General features: G+C 42.3%; 1 protein-coding gene across 4 annotated transcripts in view; it reads left to right on the top strand.

Annotated features, from left to right (window-relative positions):
- LOC119583715 overlaps positions 1–19,128 on the top strand; it is a 21,868-nt gene extending 2,740 nt beyond the window's left edge. The window contains exons 2-7 of one of the 4 annotated variants that reach the window (XM_037932361.1): positions 8,872–9,025; positions 11,209–12,161; positions 14,555–14,785; positions 16,044–16,637; positions 18,181–18,256; positions 18,375–19,128. In XM_037932361.1, the coding sequence (XP_037788289.1) occupies positions 11,802–12,161; positions 14,555–14,785; positions 16,044–16,637; positions 18,181–18,256; positions 18,375–19,051 (1,938 nt within the window). In that variant the 5' untranslated portion in view covers positions 8,872–9,025; positions 11,209–11,801 and the 3' untranslated portion in view covers positions 19,052–19,128. Of the gene's footprint in view, positions 1–8,871; positions 9,031–11,208; positions 12,162–14,554; positions 14,786–16,043; positions 16,638–18,180; positions 18,257–18,374 lie in introns of all 4 variants that reach the window. The other 3 variants (XM_037932364.1, XM_037932362.1, XM_037932365.1) reach the window with 3 other exon arrangements.
- Positions 19,129–20,000: the final 872 nt, after the last annotated feature.

Here is a 20,000-nt window from a genome sequence, read left to right as displayed (position 1 = left end):
AATAAGAGAAAACGAAGTAATAAGGCAAATTAAAAAAGTCTAGAGCGATAGACGCAAAAACTAATGTCCCTTTTCCTCTGCTTTTATGATAGGTCTGGCTGAGGTGTGCAACCGCGTCCCAAAGATTGTACACTTAAATGCACCCAGATAGAAAAACAATATATGCACATTAGGGCCTCACGCTAACGCTATCGACCCTGAAGAAAATAAGCAAAAATTTCGTGTCTATATCATAAGATGCCGAGTTTGTATAGACAGGTCATGATTGAGGCCAGCTGATGTCCTGAGCATGACCCTCTTATGGCACCCCTCGGCCCTTCCATTGGCATCTTCCTTGCCTTTCCATTATGGCACCCTCAGCTGTTCGTCTGCCCTTCCAGTGGTGTTTCGACGTAGGTCAGATATCACATGGAACTGGTTGATTGAGTGTAGTAATGAAAAGCACAAATCACGGGACTATATTACTTAATTGTTAATCAAGCGTTTTGGATAAAAGTATTGATTCGATTTCTTCTCTCAACCGAATTAGTTGCTGGTAGCCATTAGTATTTTTTACATCTAGATTATAACGTATTTTGTAACTTAGAATACGTTCAAGTCGTAGGCTTATATTCAGCATTAGATCTGTGTTTAATGGACGTGGCAGGTTTTGATTACCTTGGTTCGTATCGTATGTGGAGTTACTTCAACATCTGATCATTTTAGGTTGTTTATTAAAATCTGTGTATTAGGTAATCTGTATTGAAAAACCGAAGAAAGTGGTTTCCTAAAAAGAATTAAATCCTGAAAAACAATGAATCAAGACAAGGACTCGCTCCCTAGGCCTATACAACATCGTGCCAAACAACCCTGATGAGGACTACATTTGCTGAACGAATTTTCACGCATTCCAACACTATAAAACCTAATTACGAAATCGAATGAAACTCTTAGGGTTCGAATCAACGTAGAGAATATAGACCAAGCTTTTAATAGTAGAGTTTGTAAGCTTAAGACACTTTGCGGCGAACATGTACAAGACACGTAGAGGATATCGATATCTGGTCCGTGGTACTTTTTGCTAATTTCCTATATTAATTGAGGATCTGCTAGACATGAAGCAAATCAAAGGGGGCAAACATGTACTTGATAATCAGTCTTGAAGAAATTCTTAAGATTTTGCATCCTGATCTGGCAACCTTTATCGACTCCAGCAGTGTTATTCGTAATACGAGTTGCGATAAAATCAAATCAAATAGATATTGTATGTGGTGTAAAGGAACATATAATAATTGCATAATGATACATTATGGAAAGAAATCGAAAGTGGAAAATAGGTGTAGACACCGATAATGGAGTAAAAACAAAAATTCAAGAACACCTGACTACGGTACGCTATTATAGATCTTTTGCTTCTGCTTCTTTTTATTTTTCATTTTTCTTCTTCTTCCTCTTCGTCTTTTTTTCTTTCTCTTCTTCTTCTTCTTCTTCCTCCCCTTCTTCTTCTTCTCCCTCCCTCTTCTTCTTGTTACTATTACTACTACTACTACTATTATTTTTACTATTATCATTTTTACTATAACAGGATCATTATTAAATATACTAATACTTATTATTGTATGACCTTATACCAGGCTAACTCTTCAACTTCTCTATACCTTGATCAAAGAGTTCCAAGCTCCAATTCCTCTCCTCTTTTCGGGAATAGGAAAAGAGGTAGACTAATTGCAGAGTATTGTACGCAACGTCTGCTTCTTGAGTGGTTTCTTTTCTTGTTTTCAAAGAAAGGCACCCCCAGTGTCTAGCCCGTTGTTGTCGTGGGGGGCTTAGGAGGCGAGGACTGGGACCCAATGCTAGGGATCTCCCCTGCCTTGGGCCTCAGCCCTCGACTCAACAGATTTTGCACGGTCTTTTTCCCCTCCCGCTTTTCGTCTCTGTCCCTTCTCCAATCCCTTCTACTGTCCACTTCGTAAGGTATGAGAGCCGTGCTGAAAGGATGAAAGGATGACTTTGTGCCAGTCCTGAACGGCCTGAGGGAGCCATGGGCACGGCATTCCCCTGTTTAGTTGTCTAGCCCTTACCCCTCAGGGGGACCCTGGGGGTGGACTGTTCTCTCCCCAACATACTGTTACGCCGATTGCCTCGTCTCTCTGCCTTCTGCAGGCAGGCTAGGTAAAAGGGGGTTATATACGGGCGTGAAAAAGACATTTTTCCCAAAGAAGAGGGCAAGAAGAAAAAGGGAGAAGAGGGAAGAGGGAGAAGAAGAGGGCGAAGAAGAGGGCGAAGAAGAGGGCGAAGAAGAGGGAGAAGAAGAGGGAGAAGAAGGGGGAGAAGAAGAGGGGAAGGAGGAGAAGAAGAGGGGAAGGGGGAGAAGAAGGGGGGAAGGGGGAGAAGAAGAGGGAGAAGAAGAGGGAGAAAGAGGGAGAGGAAGAGGGGAAAGGGAAAGAGGGAGAGAAGAGGGAGAAAGAGGGAGAGGAAGAGGGAGAGGAAGAGGAAGAGGAAGAGGAAGAGGAAGAGGAAGAGGAAGAGGAAGAGGAAGAGGAAGAGGAAGAAGAAGAAATAGAATGAGGGAGAGGGTGAAGGAGAGGCAGAGAGGGAAGAAGAAAATAATTCTAGGCTTTCGTGAACACAAGTTTTACGCACACCATTCTTTTGACCAATCGGGTCCGCCAGTATTCCCCAAACGTAACGTTGTATGATCAAAAATGGCAGAAGAGATGGAATGCGTTGCCTCTCCTATTGCCTGGGACCACTAAGTTTCACTGATAAACGCGATGACGTGTGCATTTATTGCATCTTGAATTTCACGCGTGAATCCAGTTGAAATTGAGAAGAAAACCTGTTTTATCTACAGCACGGGGGCATCCACATAAACACTTCACATCACTAAACACGCACGCACGCACGCACGCACGCACGCACGCACGCACTCACGCACGCACGCACGCACTCACGCACTCACTCACGCACCCACGCACCTCTCTCTCTCTCTCTCTCCAGTCTGTAAGAAATAAGAGAAAACGAAGTAATAAGGCAAATTTAAAAAGTCTAGAGCGATAGTTTGGACAACCAGACGCAAAAACTAATGTCCCTTTTCCTCTGATTTTATGATAGGTCTGGCTGAGGTGTGCAACCGCATCCCAAAGATTGTACACTTAAATGCACCCAGATAAAAAAAATATGCACATTAAGGCCTCACGCTAACGCTATCGACCCTGAAGAAAATAAGCAAAAATTTCGTGTCTATATCATAAGATGCCGAGTTTGTACAGACAGGTCATGATTGAGGCCAGCTGATGTCCTGAGCATGACCCTCTTATGGCACCCCTCGGCCCTTCCATTGGCATCTTCCTTGCCTTTCTAGTATGGCACCCTCAGCTGTTCGTCTGCCCTTCCAGTGGTGTTTCGACGTAGGTCAGATATCACATGGAACTGGTTGATTGAGTGTAGTAATGAAAAGCACAAATCACGGGACAATATTACTTAATTGTTAATCCAGCGTTTTGGATAAAAGTATTGATTCGATTTCTTCTCTCTACCGAATTAGTTGCTGGTAGCCATTAGTATTTTTTACATCTAGATTATAACGTATTTTGTAACTTAGAATACGTTCAAGTCGTAGGCTTATATTCAGCATTAGATCTGTGTTTAATGGACGTGGCAGGTTTTGATTACCTTGGTTCGTATCCCATGTGGAGTTACTTCAACATCTGATCATTTTAGGTTGTTTATTAAAATCTGTGTATTAGGTAATCTGTATTGAAAAACCGAAGAAAGTGGTTTCCTAAAAAGAATTAAATCCTGAAAAACAATGAATCAAGACAAGGACTCGCTCCCTAGGCCTATACAACATCGTGCCAAACAACCCTGATGAGGACTACATTTGCTGAACGAATTTTCACGCATTCCAACACTATAAAACCTAATTACGAAATCGAATGAAACTCTTAGGGTTCGAATCAACGTAGAGAATATAGACCAAGCTTTTAATAGTAGAGTTTGTAAGCTTAAGACACTTTGCGGCGAACATGTACAAGACACGTAGAGGATATCGATATCTGGTCCGTGGTACTTTTTGCTAATTTCCTATATTAATTGAGGATCTGCTAGACTTGAAACAAATCAAAGGGGGCAAACATTTACTTGATAATCAGTCTTGAAGAAATTCTTGAGATTTTGCATCCTGATCTGGCAACCTTTATCGACTCCAGCAGTGTTATTCGTAATACGAGTTGCGATAAAATCAAATCAAATAGATATTGTATGTGGTGTAAAGGAACATATAATAATTGCATAATGATACATTATGGAAAGAAATCGAAAGTGGAAAATAGGTGTAGACACCGATAATGGAGTAAAAACAAAAATTCAAGAACACCTGACTACGGTACGCTATTATAGATCTTTTGCTTCTGCTTCTTTTTATTTTTCATTTTTCCTCTTCGTCCTCTTCGTCTTTTTTTCTTTCTCTTCTTCTTCTTCTTCTTCTCCCTCCCTCCCTCTTCTTCTTGTTACTACTACTACTACTACTACTACTACTATTTTTTTTACTATTATAATTTTTATTATAACAGGATCATTATTAAATATACTAATACTTATTATTGTATGACCTTATACCAGGCTAACTCTTCAACTTCTCTATACCTTGATCAAAGAGTTCCAAGCTCTAATTCCTCTCCTCTTTTCGGGAATAGGAAAAGAGGTAGACTAATTGCAGAGTATTGTACGCAACGTCTGCTTCTTGAGTGGTTTCTTTTCTTGTTTTCAAAGAAAGGCACCCCCAGTGTCTAGCCCGTTGTTGTCGTGGGGGGCTTAGGAGGCGAGGACTGGGACCCAATGCTAGGGATCTCCCCTGCCTTGGGCCTCAGCCCTCGACTCAACAGATTTTGCACGGTCTTTTTCCCCTCCCGCTTTTCGTCTCTGTCCCTTCTCCAATCCCTTCTACTGTCCACTTCGTAAGGTATGAGAGCCGTGCTGAAAGGATGAAAGGATGACTTTGTGCCAGTCCTGAACGGCCTGAGGGAGCCATGGGCACGGCATTCCCCTGTTTAGTTGTCTAGCCCTTACCCCTCAGGGGGACCCTGGGGGTGGACTGTTCTCTCCCCAACATACTGTTACGCCGATTGCCTCGTCTCTCTGCCTTCCTGACAAGGCAGGCTAGGTAGACGGCGTGTTATATACAGGGTCGTGAACACTGAACAGTTCCAAGAGGCACCGAACACCACAGCGTCCCAGAACACCAGGAGAGGAAACGCCAAGTGGCGAGGCAGGGCACGAAGTAAACACAAAATGACAGTCTTTCCTTTATTTACAAAATTATTTACCCGTACACTTTTCTATAGGCACAATACAGGAGGGAAACCAGCATGTCACACAGCACAATACAGCTTATAACAGGGCAACACAACGTTTATCAGGTCACAAGGGCACACACGAGGTCTTCACAGGAGCAGCACCCAACTGCGTCTCTTTGCTTGTTCCTCCGCTCCTCCGCTCACAGCCAGCTGCGTCATGTTTGCCCAGGTCCCTTCATGTTAACACATGCCCAGGTCATCCTTTTCATGTTAACACATGTTTCGCACAGAGACAAAGACCCACTGGCGTAGCAATACTTTAGACTTACCATGACTAATAATGAAGATGTTATACCCTTATTAGGGGCAATGAGGCTTGCCCCCTTCATCAAATAGCCCCGCTCCAGGCTCTCCTTTGACCACGACTCTGAGCACTACACCTACTCCCCCTCCTCAATACATTATCCACCCAAGTCAGCACTCAAGTTCCAGGAGGCATTTCAATTTCATCACCCCTACCTCCACAACCTTCTTCATCAGTAATCCCATCCTCCCTTATTACTACCTTACAACCTTACTGTCCACCTCTCCGTAATAATGCCTCCCTTAACACTACTCCCTCTTCCATACGTCCCCGTCCTTCTACCACCCCCATCTCTACAAACATCTTAAATGCTCTATTTAGCCTAGCCTAATGGTCTCACTCTGCGTGAAGCCAGACAGGAAGCACGTTTTTCTCTTACTCCCTACTCCAGTAATGTCGCTCATTGTCTAATGTCCCGCAAAACTCCCCAACCAACTCCTTTACAGAAACTCTTGAAGGTATTCAAAACTACCCGAATCCCAAATTTACACCGAAATCTCTCATCCGCCCTCAAATTTCGCAACCGCTCCCTCCACACTCAAAGTGACTGCCGATATCCATCCTCCTCCTACTCATATTCCCCCTACACCCCTTCCTCCTACTCCCTGCCAACACAGCCCATCCCCCCTAGCTCCAGCTCCACCTACATTAACCCATTAACCCTCCCTTCATCCCCTCTATCCCTTCCATTCCCTCCTGGATACACACGTGAATCACAACTATGCCCTTCCCCAGATCCTCCACCTCCTGATACTCCTCCTGATACACCACCACCTGCCCCCTCTCATTCCTTATCCCTAGCTCCTTCCCCTTCAAATTCTCCAACACGCACTGTAACCGTTATCACTCATAGATCAACTAAAGTATAGCTCTCCTACATTGGAATATTCGCGGTTTCCGTTCTCACAGACCTGACCTTCGTTTCTTATAACCCAACCATTATCTGGCTCCAAAAGACTTTTCCTACGCATCCTCCTATACCAATCCCTAACTACCATTTTGTCTCTTCTTTACACTCCCTTTATGTCTCGCTTATACTTATCCATCAGAAAACATCTTATGTCATACCTCCCTTCCAAACCATTGTCCCGTGCACAATTATTCGCACCTTTCTTCGCCGTTACTTCTCCCCTTTCCACCCCATTGACTTTTAATTTCCTTACTCCAGCCACCTTTCCTCATAGTTGGCGATTTTAGCTGCCGCCACACTCTTTGGGTCTATCACCAACTCCCGTGGCCGATCCCTAGAACGCCTCCTCTCCACAACTAACCTTATTATTTCCCTCTTTCAGTTCCACACATTCTGTTGTCATGTCCATGCTTTGATGCAACCCAAACCTCTGCTTTCCCCTACCTATCCTCTCTTCACCGACCTCCCAACCTATCAGACATCCTTACAGATTCCCGCTTTCTGCTTTGATAACCTGTTCTGCTTCCTCAGACGCATGCATATCTTTCACTTCATCTAATCCCCTTTCCTAACCTACCTTAACCCATTCACTCATCAACTCCTTTTCCCGTCTTTAACCTTTTCAACATTAATCTAGATAGTTGACGTATAGCAACTAACTACTAACTCAACCGCCCTTCTACCCTTTACTATACCTTCCTATAGTGCTGCATGACCTTAGATATCTGGCACATTTATTTTGCTTTTAACCATTAACCATTATAGAAAGCTACACACGGTTCTTTACACAGTGCCTAGTTCTTTTTTGCATGTGTATGTTTATGTAATCGATAATGGCGTTACCAATCGTCGATTTGCTTTTGAATTAAGTAAGTATTCCCCCAAACCTAAATCTACATTAAAAATAAATTTGATTTTCATATTATTTGGTGTTCTTCAGTCACTGGTACTTTCAGTTTATTATTATTATTATTATTTTTTTTTTAAATTTCATGTTTGACTTTTCTAAACCGTGTTTTTCTCGTTTTATATATACCGTTGCGTTAATGACCCTTCTACTGTTTCTTAGGTGTTTATTCGAATTTCTGAGTTTACCTTTACCTGCGCTGGTGAATTTTCCCATGTTTTCAAATTTCTTCGTCACTTGTAGTATCCGGAAAAAAACTCAATACATTGTTCCATATTAGACATTTCTCCCTTAGAATGACAATGGGCATTCATGATAACGATCCCATTACAATACAGTTCGTTAAGCGTAGGTTTTACACTTACGTGGCCAGGATCTCTTTTGGCCTTTCATCTTCCGTACCCCGTCAACAGCTGAGCGAAAAGTCAGTTTCATCAACTTTTAACACAGCTTGATATTTACCACCCTCCCCTCTCGTTACTTTCTGCTTAACATCTCATCATAATTTGGTGCAACTCTTACGTCACGGCAGGTCACGGGCTCTAGGATAGCAAAGGTAGTCGTGTTTTTTTTTTCTTTTTTTTCTTTTTACATACTTACGCACGTACATACGTGCGTGCGTACGTACATACATACCTACGTACATACGTACATACGTACGTATATACATACATACATACATACATACATACATACATACATACATACATACATACATACATACATACATACATACATACATACATACATACATACATGCACACACACACACGCACACGCACACGCACACGCGCACACGCACATATAATACATACATGAATACGTACATTACGTATTTTGCTGGTGGACATGTTCCTGGCATTTCAGAATCCGTTCGTTTGAGGTCGAAGTTATAGAATTTTTAAGAGTACAGCCACGGTACTACCTTTTAACCTGTGTTAAGTTGTCGTCATGATTACTCCTCCAGCTGTGTTAAAGTCTAGTACCACATACATACTCTATATACAGCGACTACACACGTACCTACCCAATTTTCATATGATCCACACGCCACCATAACTATCAGGATTATAGGTGCAGATATTAGCTCATTAAATAATATCGTATCTACGGTAAAGTTCTCGCATATCCTACTATTGTATTGTTCCCCGATACTTATAATCATGCCAGACTTCGTAATTCTACATTCCACTGTGTATTTTAAAGTAGTGTTGATATAACGTGGATACGGTGATGTGTATTGTTCTACCGATACGTGTGATCATACCAGACTATCAATTCTACACTCCATTATGGATATTTAAAGAAGCGTGGGTTTATTATTTAAGTTTAGTGTGTTTTATGACCCTTTATGCCTAGCACTTTTATTATTTTTTTTTTTACTGTTAACCATTTATGATGTGTGTTACTTTAGGGTGTGTGTGACCGAGATGGCATTCTGGTCGGTCGTGTTGGCTGTGGCACTCTTGACGACGAGGGCGTGGTCGACCCAAGATGACCTAGGAACGAACGATACCGATGGTGACCCGCGAGGAGGACTCTCCTTCATTCTCCCTGCGCCGTATAAGGTCAGGTCAGCTGAAAATTCGCTGTGAATTCGATATTTCCATCCGGGATCTAAGGTATATATTGTACTTATTCTATGTCTTCATCCACGTTCGTCTATATTCGCATGCAAACACGCATCCGCACCCAACGTTTATCCAGACACAGACCATTAATTTTCTTGCAACCTCTTACCCGTCACTTCTTATTTACCTTCTCACCCTCCAATCACCTTGTAACATTTCCATAAAGTAAAAACAAGAAAAAAAACAAAAAAATCAAACCTTGGAAAAAATTCCACGCCACGGCAAATCCCTGGCTAATACGACCCCTCCATTAAAAACGACTTCGCCAAAGGTCTCGACATTTTACACCAGCCCGATACCTGGCAACTACCTACTTGCGACGCCCAGTACCGTTTCTTCCTCCTCCAGGTGGCGGTAGGAGCGTGGTCTTCGAAATGCATCTTTGATTTTTTAACCTTTACCCTCGCGTAGCTTTATCAGGGTCTAAAGCCATTCAGTTTTTAATGATGCAGATCTTAGGAGGACATGGGACCTTGCACTTTCTTTATTCATGCAGAAGGATTCTTGGAGGCTATGATGAGTATGAGGTGGCTGGAAAAAAATACATATATTAGTAAATTATATCATCGTCGTCGTCATCGTTCTTACAATCACTATTGCTATCAAAATCATTGTCATTATTATTATTATTATCATTATCATTGCCATTACCGTTATCATTGGCATTGTTATTGTTATTGTTACTGTTATTGTCATCGTCATTGTCATTATTATTATTATTATTATTATTATTATTATTATTATTATTATTATTATTATTATTATTATTATTATTATTATTATTATTATTATTATCATTATTGTTTGCAGTAGCAGTAGTAGTAATGGTGGTGGTAGTGGTAATTGTTGTACTAATACTATCACTATTAGTAAAATTAGTAAAAATTATTCGTAATTTATTACAATTTGCATCCTGCTGTGTCCGGATACCATAAAATCGGCAAAATAAAACTTTTAGCAGCTAACATTTCAGTGTTCATTCGGAAAGGTAAAGTTCACTTCCTTCAAGATTGTCTCACATGTAAACTGATTTCTTGTTGGCTCAAGGAATATGCATTCTTTAACATTCAACATTTTCACATGCCGAGGACTGGGTGGTATTTGAGTCCGTTCGTCCAGCAGATGGGTGGCTTTAATGCCTAGTACTGCTGGAAGTATATAGCATACATATATACTTATACAAAACACTGCAAAGTATAACATGTGCATATATATATATATATATATATATATATATATATATTATATATATATATATATATATATATATTATATATATATATATACACACACACACACACACACACACACACACACACACACACACCACACACACACACACACACACACACACACACACACACACACACACATATATATGCATATGTATATATATGTATAAATATGTATACATATGTATATGTATGTATATATGTATATATATCCATCTATTTACCCATCCATCCTTCCTTCCTTTCTCCCTCTCTCCCTCCCATCCATCCATCCTTCCTTCCTTCCTTCCATCCTTCCTTCCATCCTTCCTTCCTTCCTTCCTTCCTTCCTTCCATCCTTCCTTCCTTCCTTCCATCCTTCCTTCCTTCCTTCCTTCCTTCCTTCCTTCCTTCCTTCCATCCTTCCTTCCTTCCATCCTTCCTTTCTTCCTTCCTTCCTTCCTTCCTTTCTTCCTTCCTTCCTTCCTTCCTTCCTTTCTTCCTTCCTTCCTTCCTTCCTTCCTTCCTTCCTTCCTTCCTTCCTTCCATCCTTCCTTCCTTCCTTCCATCCTTCCTTCCTTCCTTTCTTCCTTCCTTCCTTTCCTTCCTTCCTTCCTTCCATCCTTCCTTCCTTCCTTCCATTCCATCCTTCCTTCCTTCCATCCTTCCTTCCTTCCTTTCTTCCTTCCTTCCTTCCTTCCTTCCTTCCTTCCTTCCATCCTTCCTTCCTTCCTTCCTTCCTTCCTTCCATCCTTCCTTCCTTCCTTCCTTCCTTCCTTCCTTCCATCCTTCCTTCCATCCTTCCTTCCTTCCTTCCTTCCTTCCTTCCTTCCATCCACCCATCCACCCACCCATCCCCCTCTCCCTTTATGCATAAAACGCCACCAGTAAAAGCTGTTCCTTCCGCAGGACCCAAACACGCATCCAGGAACCAGGACCAGAAACCCTTTCCTCCGCCGGAAGTCCCTTGAAGTCGAGGCCCCTCCCCTGAGCACCGTGACGAGGGAGCCCGATATAGTCGTCAGGTATGTTGACGGCCATGAGGAGGTCTTCGAGGAGGCCCTTCAGGAGCACGGCCTCGACGGCGAGAGGGTTCGGCGTCAGGTGGAGCCGTCGAGAGAAGCTGGGTCTGGAAGGGCGCCTGGCCTCAGCGGGGCAGGTCCTCCTCGCGTGTTCGATCTCGGCGAAACGGCAAACGGCGGAGGAAAGCGGTGTATGGAGGCGCAGAGGGGAAAAGCGGAAGTTACAGATCTGATGATGTGAAGGAGAGAGGCCCTTCGGAATCCTTTAGCCAAGCTAGCGTCGATCATGGGGAGGACGAGTCCAGACCTCTTGGCGTGACAGACGCTAGCAACGAAAATCGCTCTGTACAAAACGAGCAGATTACACACACTACTGACGGAGCCGAAGGATTGAGAACCGAAGCAGAAACGACCACAGTCAAGCGAGAACGGCAGAGGGAGCACCCACCCTCCGGCAGAGTGTTACCCGACGTGCAGGAAATGTCCTCCTCGCTCGGCTTCTCCATCCGCCAGTATTACCAAGACCTTCTCAACTACTACTCGCTTTACCAGGCGCCGACCAACCACCTGCCGCTTGATCTAGAGAGTGCGGTTTACGAGGCACCGGGACCTGAGTCTGGAATATACGCACACACTACCTACCAGCAGAACCTCCCTCATTACTACGTGGTCTATCCCTACGGCTCGAACTGGTCGCCGGCAGGAGGGTCCTCGCTGATGCAAGACTTCCGCTACGAAAGTCCATCGGCGTCTGAGGCGGCCGGGAGTGGCGTTTACCGGCTCACCTTGGACCGGCTGCGGGAGGCTCTTCGGGCGCCCAGTGACCAGCCGGACGACGAGGTTGACGGCCTTGATTGAAGGGATTGCACGATGTTGCCTGGTTAAGAGAGAGAGAGAGAGAGAGAGAGAGAGAGAGAGAGAGAGAGAGAGAGAGGGAGCGGGGGGGGGGAGGCAGAGAGGAGAGAGAGAGAAGGGAAGAGGAGAGAAGGAGGGAAGTGGAGAGAGGGAGGGAAAGGGGAGAGTTTAAAGTTTGGTTTGGATTCCATTTGTTACAATGGATATTCTTGGTGTGACATACTGTCTTGTTTATTTTTTGCTCACGTGTGTCAGCTGCTGCTGACTCGGCTGAACCGAGCCCTTGCCCGCCGTGGTGCCCAGCCACAGCAGTAACCTCCGGGCGACAGTTGCAACTTCTCGCGCCTGGGCGGGGCGCGAACCGCCGACCCCTCGGATGAGAGGCCGACACGTTACCACTGTACTAGCCCGGAGGCTAGAGAGAGAGGGGAAGAGGAGAGAGAGAGGGGGGAAGAGGAGAGAGAGAGGGGGAGGATAGAGAGAGAGGGGGAGGAGAGAGAGAGGGGGGGAGGAGGAAAGAGAGAAGGGAGGTGGGGAGAGGAGGGGGGGAGGAGGAAAGAGAGAAGGGAGGTGGGGAGAGGAGGGGCAAGACAAGACAAGACAAGACAAGACAAGACAAGACAAGACAAGAGAAGAAGAGAAGAGAAGAGAAGAGAAGAGAAGAGAAGAGAAGAGTGGGGAAAGGGAGGAGGGGAGAGGAGAGGAGGGGAGGGGAGGGAAGAGAGGAGAGGAAAGGGAAGAGTGAGGAAGGGAGGGAAAGGAAAGGAAAAGGGAAGAGAGGGGAGGGGGAGCAGAAAAGATGAGAATGGAGAAAAGAAAGGGGGAGCAAAAAGGGGATAGGACAGGAGAAAGGGGTAGGAGTGAAGAGGAGGATAGGCGAGAGGAGATGATAGGGAGAAGGGGGAGGAGAAGATAGGATAGGTTCGGAGAGAATGGGAGAAGATTAATTCAACCATTAAGTGGTGAATGGCCAACACGATTACCATATAAACCAGCCTTACGTCAATGTCCACTGTTCCCGTTTTTGGCAAGGATTTCTGCATGACAAACGGTGTCGAGTCAGGGTCGAGTGCTTGGAAAGGCAGAAGGGAGTAGCCTTAGAAAGTTAGAAATCGAGCTCTCCCTGTGTTCGAAGTTGGCAGTATTTATTTTCATTTCATTTCAATGAATTCTCATCTCAGGGTATGTTCGTTTGCAGGATTAATTCTGATATGTGGCAAGAGTGCGAGTCATAGACGAAATCGCAGAGGGCAGTCTGATACTCTCTCTGGATTGCATTTCCTGGGGTTTTATGCAAAGCCTTCAGAATGACAATGGGGATTATCTTGGATTTTTTTTTGTGTGTGTGTTAAAGTACACTCTATGTTGATCCCACGTCTTCAAATCAGGCAATTTTAAATTATCAATCGCAGAATGCAACGACAATTCCTTTTTCATCCACAAGGAGTCGGGTCTTCGAAAGAGATTTCAGTAAAGAGAGTGAGTGTTCCGTAATCCTTGCTGTTGTTGGTTTTCAAAACGAAAAGATCATGAACGCTGTAAGTCTCCGAATTCAGAATATTCGTTATTTACCACTAATAATGTTCTCGCCAGCGTGTTGTTGAATTGCGTGTATTTCGTGTCCCATACTGTAATTTCAGCCGTGCAGTGTCCTGTTGGAATATACACCATTATTAGGTCGGAGAGTCGTCCTCTCCCTTTGACCTGTACGGTATTGACAATAGGCCTGTATCAATAATAACACACTATACCTTACGTAAAGGGTGTGTATATGAGGATGGAGTGCATGGTTCGCGCTTTATTACCATTTATAAAACTATTCATATTTCATTTCTGTAATCGCATACAACGCTTAGTCGTGAGAGTCGGTTCTGTGAATGTGTTGTTGTCAAGCTGATATAATCTCTAGAGCGAAAGGTCATGCAAAATTAAACACCATCACTTTTGAGAAAGGGAGAAAAAAAAGAGCGAGAGCAAGAAGGAGATCGAGAGAAAGAGAAAGAAAAAGAAAATGAGAGAGAGAGAGAGAGAGAGAGAGAGAGAGAGAGAGAGAGAGAGAGAGAGAGAGAGAGAGAGAGAGAGAGAGAGAGAGAGAGAGAGAGAGAGCGTGGGAAAGAGAGTGTGAAAGTGAGCACGTGAGTGGACGACTGAGTGAATGAACTGATTACTGGGAAAGTGAGAATGGCATGCGTGAATAAATGAATTGGTGAATAAAAGAGTGAATGAGTGAGTGATGAGTGAGTGAGTGAGTGATTGAGATAGAGACAGAGAGATTAAAACCCAAAAATTCAGTCACGCAAATATAATTTTCATGGTCGTATATTAAAAAAAAAAAAAAAAAATCGAGAATCTTTCTGCATGATATAATTCACCTGCAGGAATCCCCAAACGGTTCTGCCAAACCTCCAACGAACCCCGACGACCCTCCAGCGAGTCCCGACGAACCACCAGTGAAACCCGAGAACCTTCCTATGAACCCTAGCGAATCCCCAACGAATCGCCAAGAACCGGCGTCTGCTTCGAAGGAGTCTCGATCCCCGTCTCGGATTCCCAGCCAGCTCCGGACTCTCTTCTCCCGGGTTGGCCGCGAATCCTCTCACGCATGTCAGGTCAGGTTATGAAACCGCTAATCAGACGGGGCAAATTGATCGACGTAAGTGAGCTTATTAGCAAAATTAATTGATTAGATTAAAAAAAAGCATAATAAGTTCATTATATATTTTTTTTCTTTTTGTTAAGAAGGATTTTTTTTTCAAGTCTGCGGTAATAAACATGATTTTTTTTTTTTTTTTTTTTTTGTCTAGTGTGGAGTTCTATGTTTTTGTATCGATTACACAACATGAGTTTATTAACAACCAAATTATTTGAAAGTTTATTTTGCTTACTGTGGAGTTTATATGTGTTTGTACCAACACCGTAGCGTTTTCTGTTATCTGAGTTTCGAAGTTCGGTTTGTCTAGACGTCCGATATTGACCTTTGCATTAATTGATTGTCTTTGATGAGTCCGCGTAAAATTTAATGATGTTTATCTATCAAAAGGTTAAGTGCATTATAGGTGTGCACAGTGTTCATAGCGAAACATTGCTGAGAAATGTAGCAGCTAATTAGTAATCGAGAAAGTTAACCACTAACCACACCCAGGTTCGTGAACAACGCAAACACACACAAACACAAATGCAAACAAACACACGCAAACACAAAAAAGCCTGATCGCAGAGTTCAAACGCAACTGGTAGCTCGCTGAATCGCCTTTGATTAGCAAAAGCATTCAGTCAGGCAAAGGTGGCTCTGCCAAACAACCTCTCAATAAAAAAAGGTTTGAGAGAGGTCAAAGTCCAGCAGCGGAATGATATACTATGTATTTAATATATATATGCATATATATATATATATATATATATATATATATATATGATATATTTATATATATATGTGTGTGTGTGTGTGTGTGTGTGTGTGTGTGTGTGTGTGTGTGTGTGTGTGTGTGTGTGTGTGTGTGTGTGTGTGTGTGTGTGTGTGTTTTGTTTCTCATTCAACTGTTTATCCAAGTTTACAAATTTTGATTTAATAAAATCAGATTTAGGTCATATTTGACTGAACCGTAGTAAATGGCTTTTAACCCAGACATTAACAACCAAATTGGTCAGATATTAAAATGCTAGAAACCACTAAGTGCCGATCCCTTATATTTTAGTATAGAACTATGAATAGATCATATGTAATATGTTAAATCGAACGACAAAAAAGTGGCAGTCTATACAGCAGAATCATAATATTACAAATCATAAGGTTGTTCAGCCTTCATTTTATCTACCATTACTTCAGCTTGCATTGATACGAGTCTCCTGTTCCATTTTCTCTTCCAGGCAGGGAAATGTGAAGCAGACAGAAACGCAAAGACAGCGGTACTAGGGAGCGAGATAGGAGGAAATCCTCTCGCTGGAACCCCTGGCGGAGTACTGAGATACACGCAGCCGTTCATGGACACTTTCCCCCTCTCTCGCCGGGGTCTGTCCTGGCCCTTCGGTTACGACCTGGCACGCGGTCCGGTCTATTACCCGTCGACACACCTCATTAGCCCTCATTGGCAGAACAGTCCTTCCGCGGACGTTAGTAATCCTTCCTCACCCTCGGATAATCCTTTCTCTTATTCAAGCAGTCCTTCCTTGCACTCAAACAACCCTACCTTACACACGGACAATCTTTTTTCACACATAAGCAATCGTCCCTCACACGCAAACAAGCCCTTTTCAGGTACAGACAACCCTTCCTCTGATACAATTCCTTCCTCGCACGCAAATAACCTTTCCTCCGACACAAACAGCCCTTCCTCACACGCAAACCATAATTTCCAACACCTTAGCAACCCTCATTTCAGTGAGCCTTCCTCGCGCTCTGCACCGCAGGACTTCGACGATGATGCTCGAGGATCCCCAGTGGATTCCCGTTCCAAAGAGGAGGTTAGTCGATGCGATGCATTTTAACTCTACATATACTTTGCTTCTCCTGATAAATATCATCACCATTATCATCATCATCATCATCATTATCATCATTATCATCAATTATCATTATCATTATCATCATCATTATCATCATCATCAATCATCATCATCATCACCAATCATCATCAATCATCATCAATCATCATCATCAATCATCACCAATCATCACCAATCATCATCAATCATCTCATCATCATCATCATCAATCATCATCATCATCACAATCATCATCATCATCATCAATCATCACCAATCATCATCAATCATCATCATCATCATCATCATCAATCATCATCAATCATCATCAATCATCATCAATCATCATCAATCATCACCAATCATCACCAATCATCACCAATCATCATCAATCATCATCATCAATCATCACCAATCATCATCAATCATCATCATCATCATCATTATCATTATCATATTATCATCGCCATCGCCATCGCCATCATTACAATTATCATTAATACCATTAACATGAGCCTTTTGGAATATAGATATGGACAAAAAAAAAACAGCATTTAACAAACATACTAACGGGATTACTTCCAATCCGACCAAAGTTTTTAAGCTTATTAACACCAAGATTAAAAAGAAATCCTATATCAAAACCCCCACGATTTCTGTGAAACTACCGCGCAAGGGATTACTATATAAGTCCGAAAAGGTAATTCTTAAATAGTAATCATTGGTAGAAGTTTGAGCGCTTGTTTTGATAGTTAGATGCCTTTTCCCCTATTATTTTTTTACGTATTTGTTCGTTAATACGAATTTAAGGATAAAATGGTTGGTCGTAGTTCATCGTATTGTACTGAACTCGTGCCTCGAATATTTAAAATATTTACAAACGTAAAACGAAACGTGAATGCACAAAAGAATGACGATTTATATTTGATGATTCATTAATGAGTTTGATTTTAATCTCCAACACATTGACTTGATAAGTAAGATTATGAAATCCAATATATAATTAACCTGTTTTATTTATCTGCTCGTTGATAGTTTACACGTGCTTATTAATTTATATAGTCTAGGCCAAAAGCTCTTCAAATTACGTCTCGAATTCTGTAACGGGCATGAGTAATAAGCAACTTAGAATGAGCTTTCACAACCATAGGAAAGTGCATTTGATTGTGACTGTACACGGAAATAATGCGACGTTTTGTGATGACTCTTCATGTTTTTAGAGAATAACTTGCCGTTGTTTCTGTAGAAATGTGTGTGCTGAGCAAACTGTTATACCTCATAAGAATGACTATCGTTTTAATTAATTTGCTCATAGTTCGGGCCATTTACACTGTTTATCTAAATATACTGCACTGTACAGTTATGTTCACTGTTAACTTATGTTGCTGTACAGTCCTACGTATATTATATTGTATGAAGTTTCGTTACTGTAGCGATGATATATGCTTTCCTGTAGAGGTATCTGCTTCACTGATCATGGTGACGAACAAAATGTAGCCGCTAATTTCATTTCCCTTTCTAGCTTGAGCCGCGAGACCGAGAATCAACTTCGGGACGCAGACCCCATGGTTCATACACTCCCTCGAATGAACATACAGGTAAATTAGTCCTTATCCTTTAGTATACGAGCTTTATCATCATTATATTGAAACGTTATCAAGCTGATTCCCATGAATTCCTAGAAATACAAAGGGGAAACACTATCCTCTCTTGCAGGGACGGTTCAAGATAGCCTGATTGGAAATGGCGCCGGGGACACGACACACCTAACCTACGACTCCCTTTCACCTTCGAATCACGGTCACCAAGCTTATAGGTTCCTCACAGAGAGTCATGTAACAGTCCTACCTCCTCATGTAGAAGCAGCAACTGATAATCACTTTCCCTATGATTTACAGTTAGGGTATAACATGTATGCTATTAAATCAGGTGGAGGCCCTCCAACTAATGCACGTGTCTTGGCGTCGCAATTTGAGCCTCAGTCCTCCGTGAAGCCTAACACTCGTGACAGTGAAAATAATCGCGAATACCGAGCGAATGAAAGAGCGCAGATTGTTCTCGCAGATCCTATAGGATATGAAACTCAGGTTCTCACAGGAGACCAAGCAAGGTATGACACACAGGGAGAAAAAGATCAAAAGGAATCTGGTGCCCAAGGAAAATACCAGCTAGGGGAGATCACCGGATCCAACCAACCAGTGTATGGATATCGTTGGGTTTCAGATGAACGCGCGGAACTTGATGATGAACAGGAATACTACGTATCCGTTGCAGAACAAGACGCGAGGGAGCAAGCTGAGCCAGATCCTGTGATGGTGCAGGAAGACAGACGCCAAAGAAATTACGAAACATTGTATCCTTTCCTCATTCTTCATCACGGGCAAGAGCTCTAGTTTTATTTATATCGTTTCAAGGTTGTGATTTTAGTATTAATACACATGTTACATATTTTAATAAATTATAAACAGTTCTTTTGCTATTTTTAATTAACTACATTCGTAGCCCAAACCCCTAGTTATATAGGTAAAAGCCTATAATTCAACTGCTAATTTATACGACTACATTCGTTAAATTCCTGCAGATTAAAAGGAAATGCTTCAGGATATTACATAAATTGAAAAAATATGGAATGGAAAAAGTCATTAAATGAATCTAAAAGGTGTAATTATATACATGTGAAAATGTACGTTTTGTGAGGAGAACGCTAAATCTATTCAGGCGATGAGTCCGGTCATAAACTGATTGAACACTTGGAACACGATAAAGTGGCATGTGCACGCTGACACGCAGGCAGGTATCACGGCATAAGCTGCACATCAGCTTCAAGTATCAAATACCCATTCACTCTGTGATACTTTCATTAGTGTGGCATTGCCCAGTAGACTGGGCTTATTTACGGTATCATTACACCAAAATTGCGATACCTCCTTTATCTATTTATATCTAAGCCCTTGGGTTGTGAATGTAGTTTGTCTTGCATGCCTGATAAATTCAAATTTTTAATCTGTAACAAATATTGTATCTGTATTATGAGGCTGATTGTTAAAACGAGCAACCTAAATAGAAGCGAAAGGGCGAGACGAAACGTGCATCTTTGGAAGCAAGGATACCAAACAAGACTGATATAATACATTTAAAGTAGTGTAATTTAGCGGTTGTTTTGAAATTCTAATGAAGCATAATCTTCAATTGATCATGAATATGACATTACAAATCCATAGATTATGACATTTGTTAATCGACAGTCGGAGTGCTACACTCACTTAATATATAACGTACTTCCTCTATGTCCATGGTTTAGTACGACTTGTACTTAATTGACAACTTAAACACATGCTAATT

Source organism: Penaeus monodon, chromosome 17, assembly GCF_015228065.2.
Source record: "Penaeus monodon isolate SGIC_2016 chromosome 17, NSTDA_Pmon_1, whole genome shotgun sequence".
In the NCBI taxonomy this organism is placed as follows: domain Eukaryota; kingdom Metazoa; phylum Arthropoda; class Malacostraca; order Decapoda; family Penaeidae; genus Penaeus; species Penaeus monodon.
Note: the sequence above shows the minus strand (reverse complement) of the source record. Positions and strands in the feature narration are given on the sequence as shown.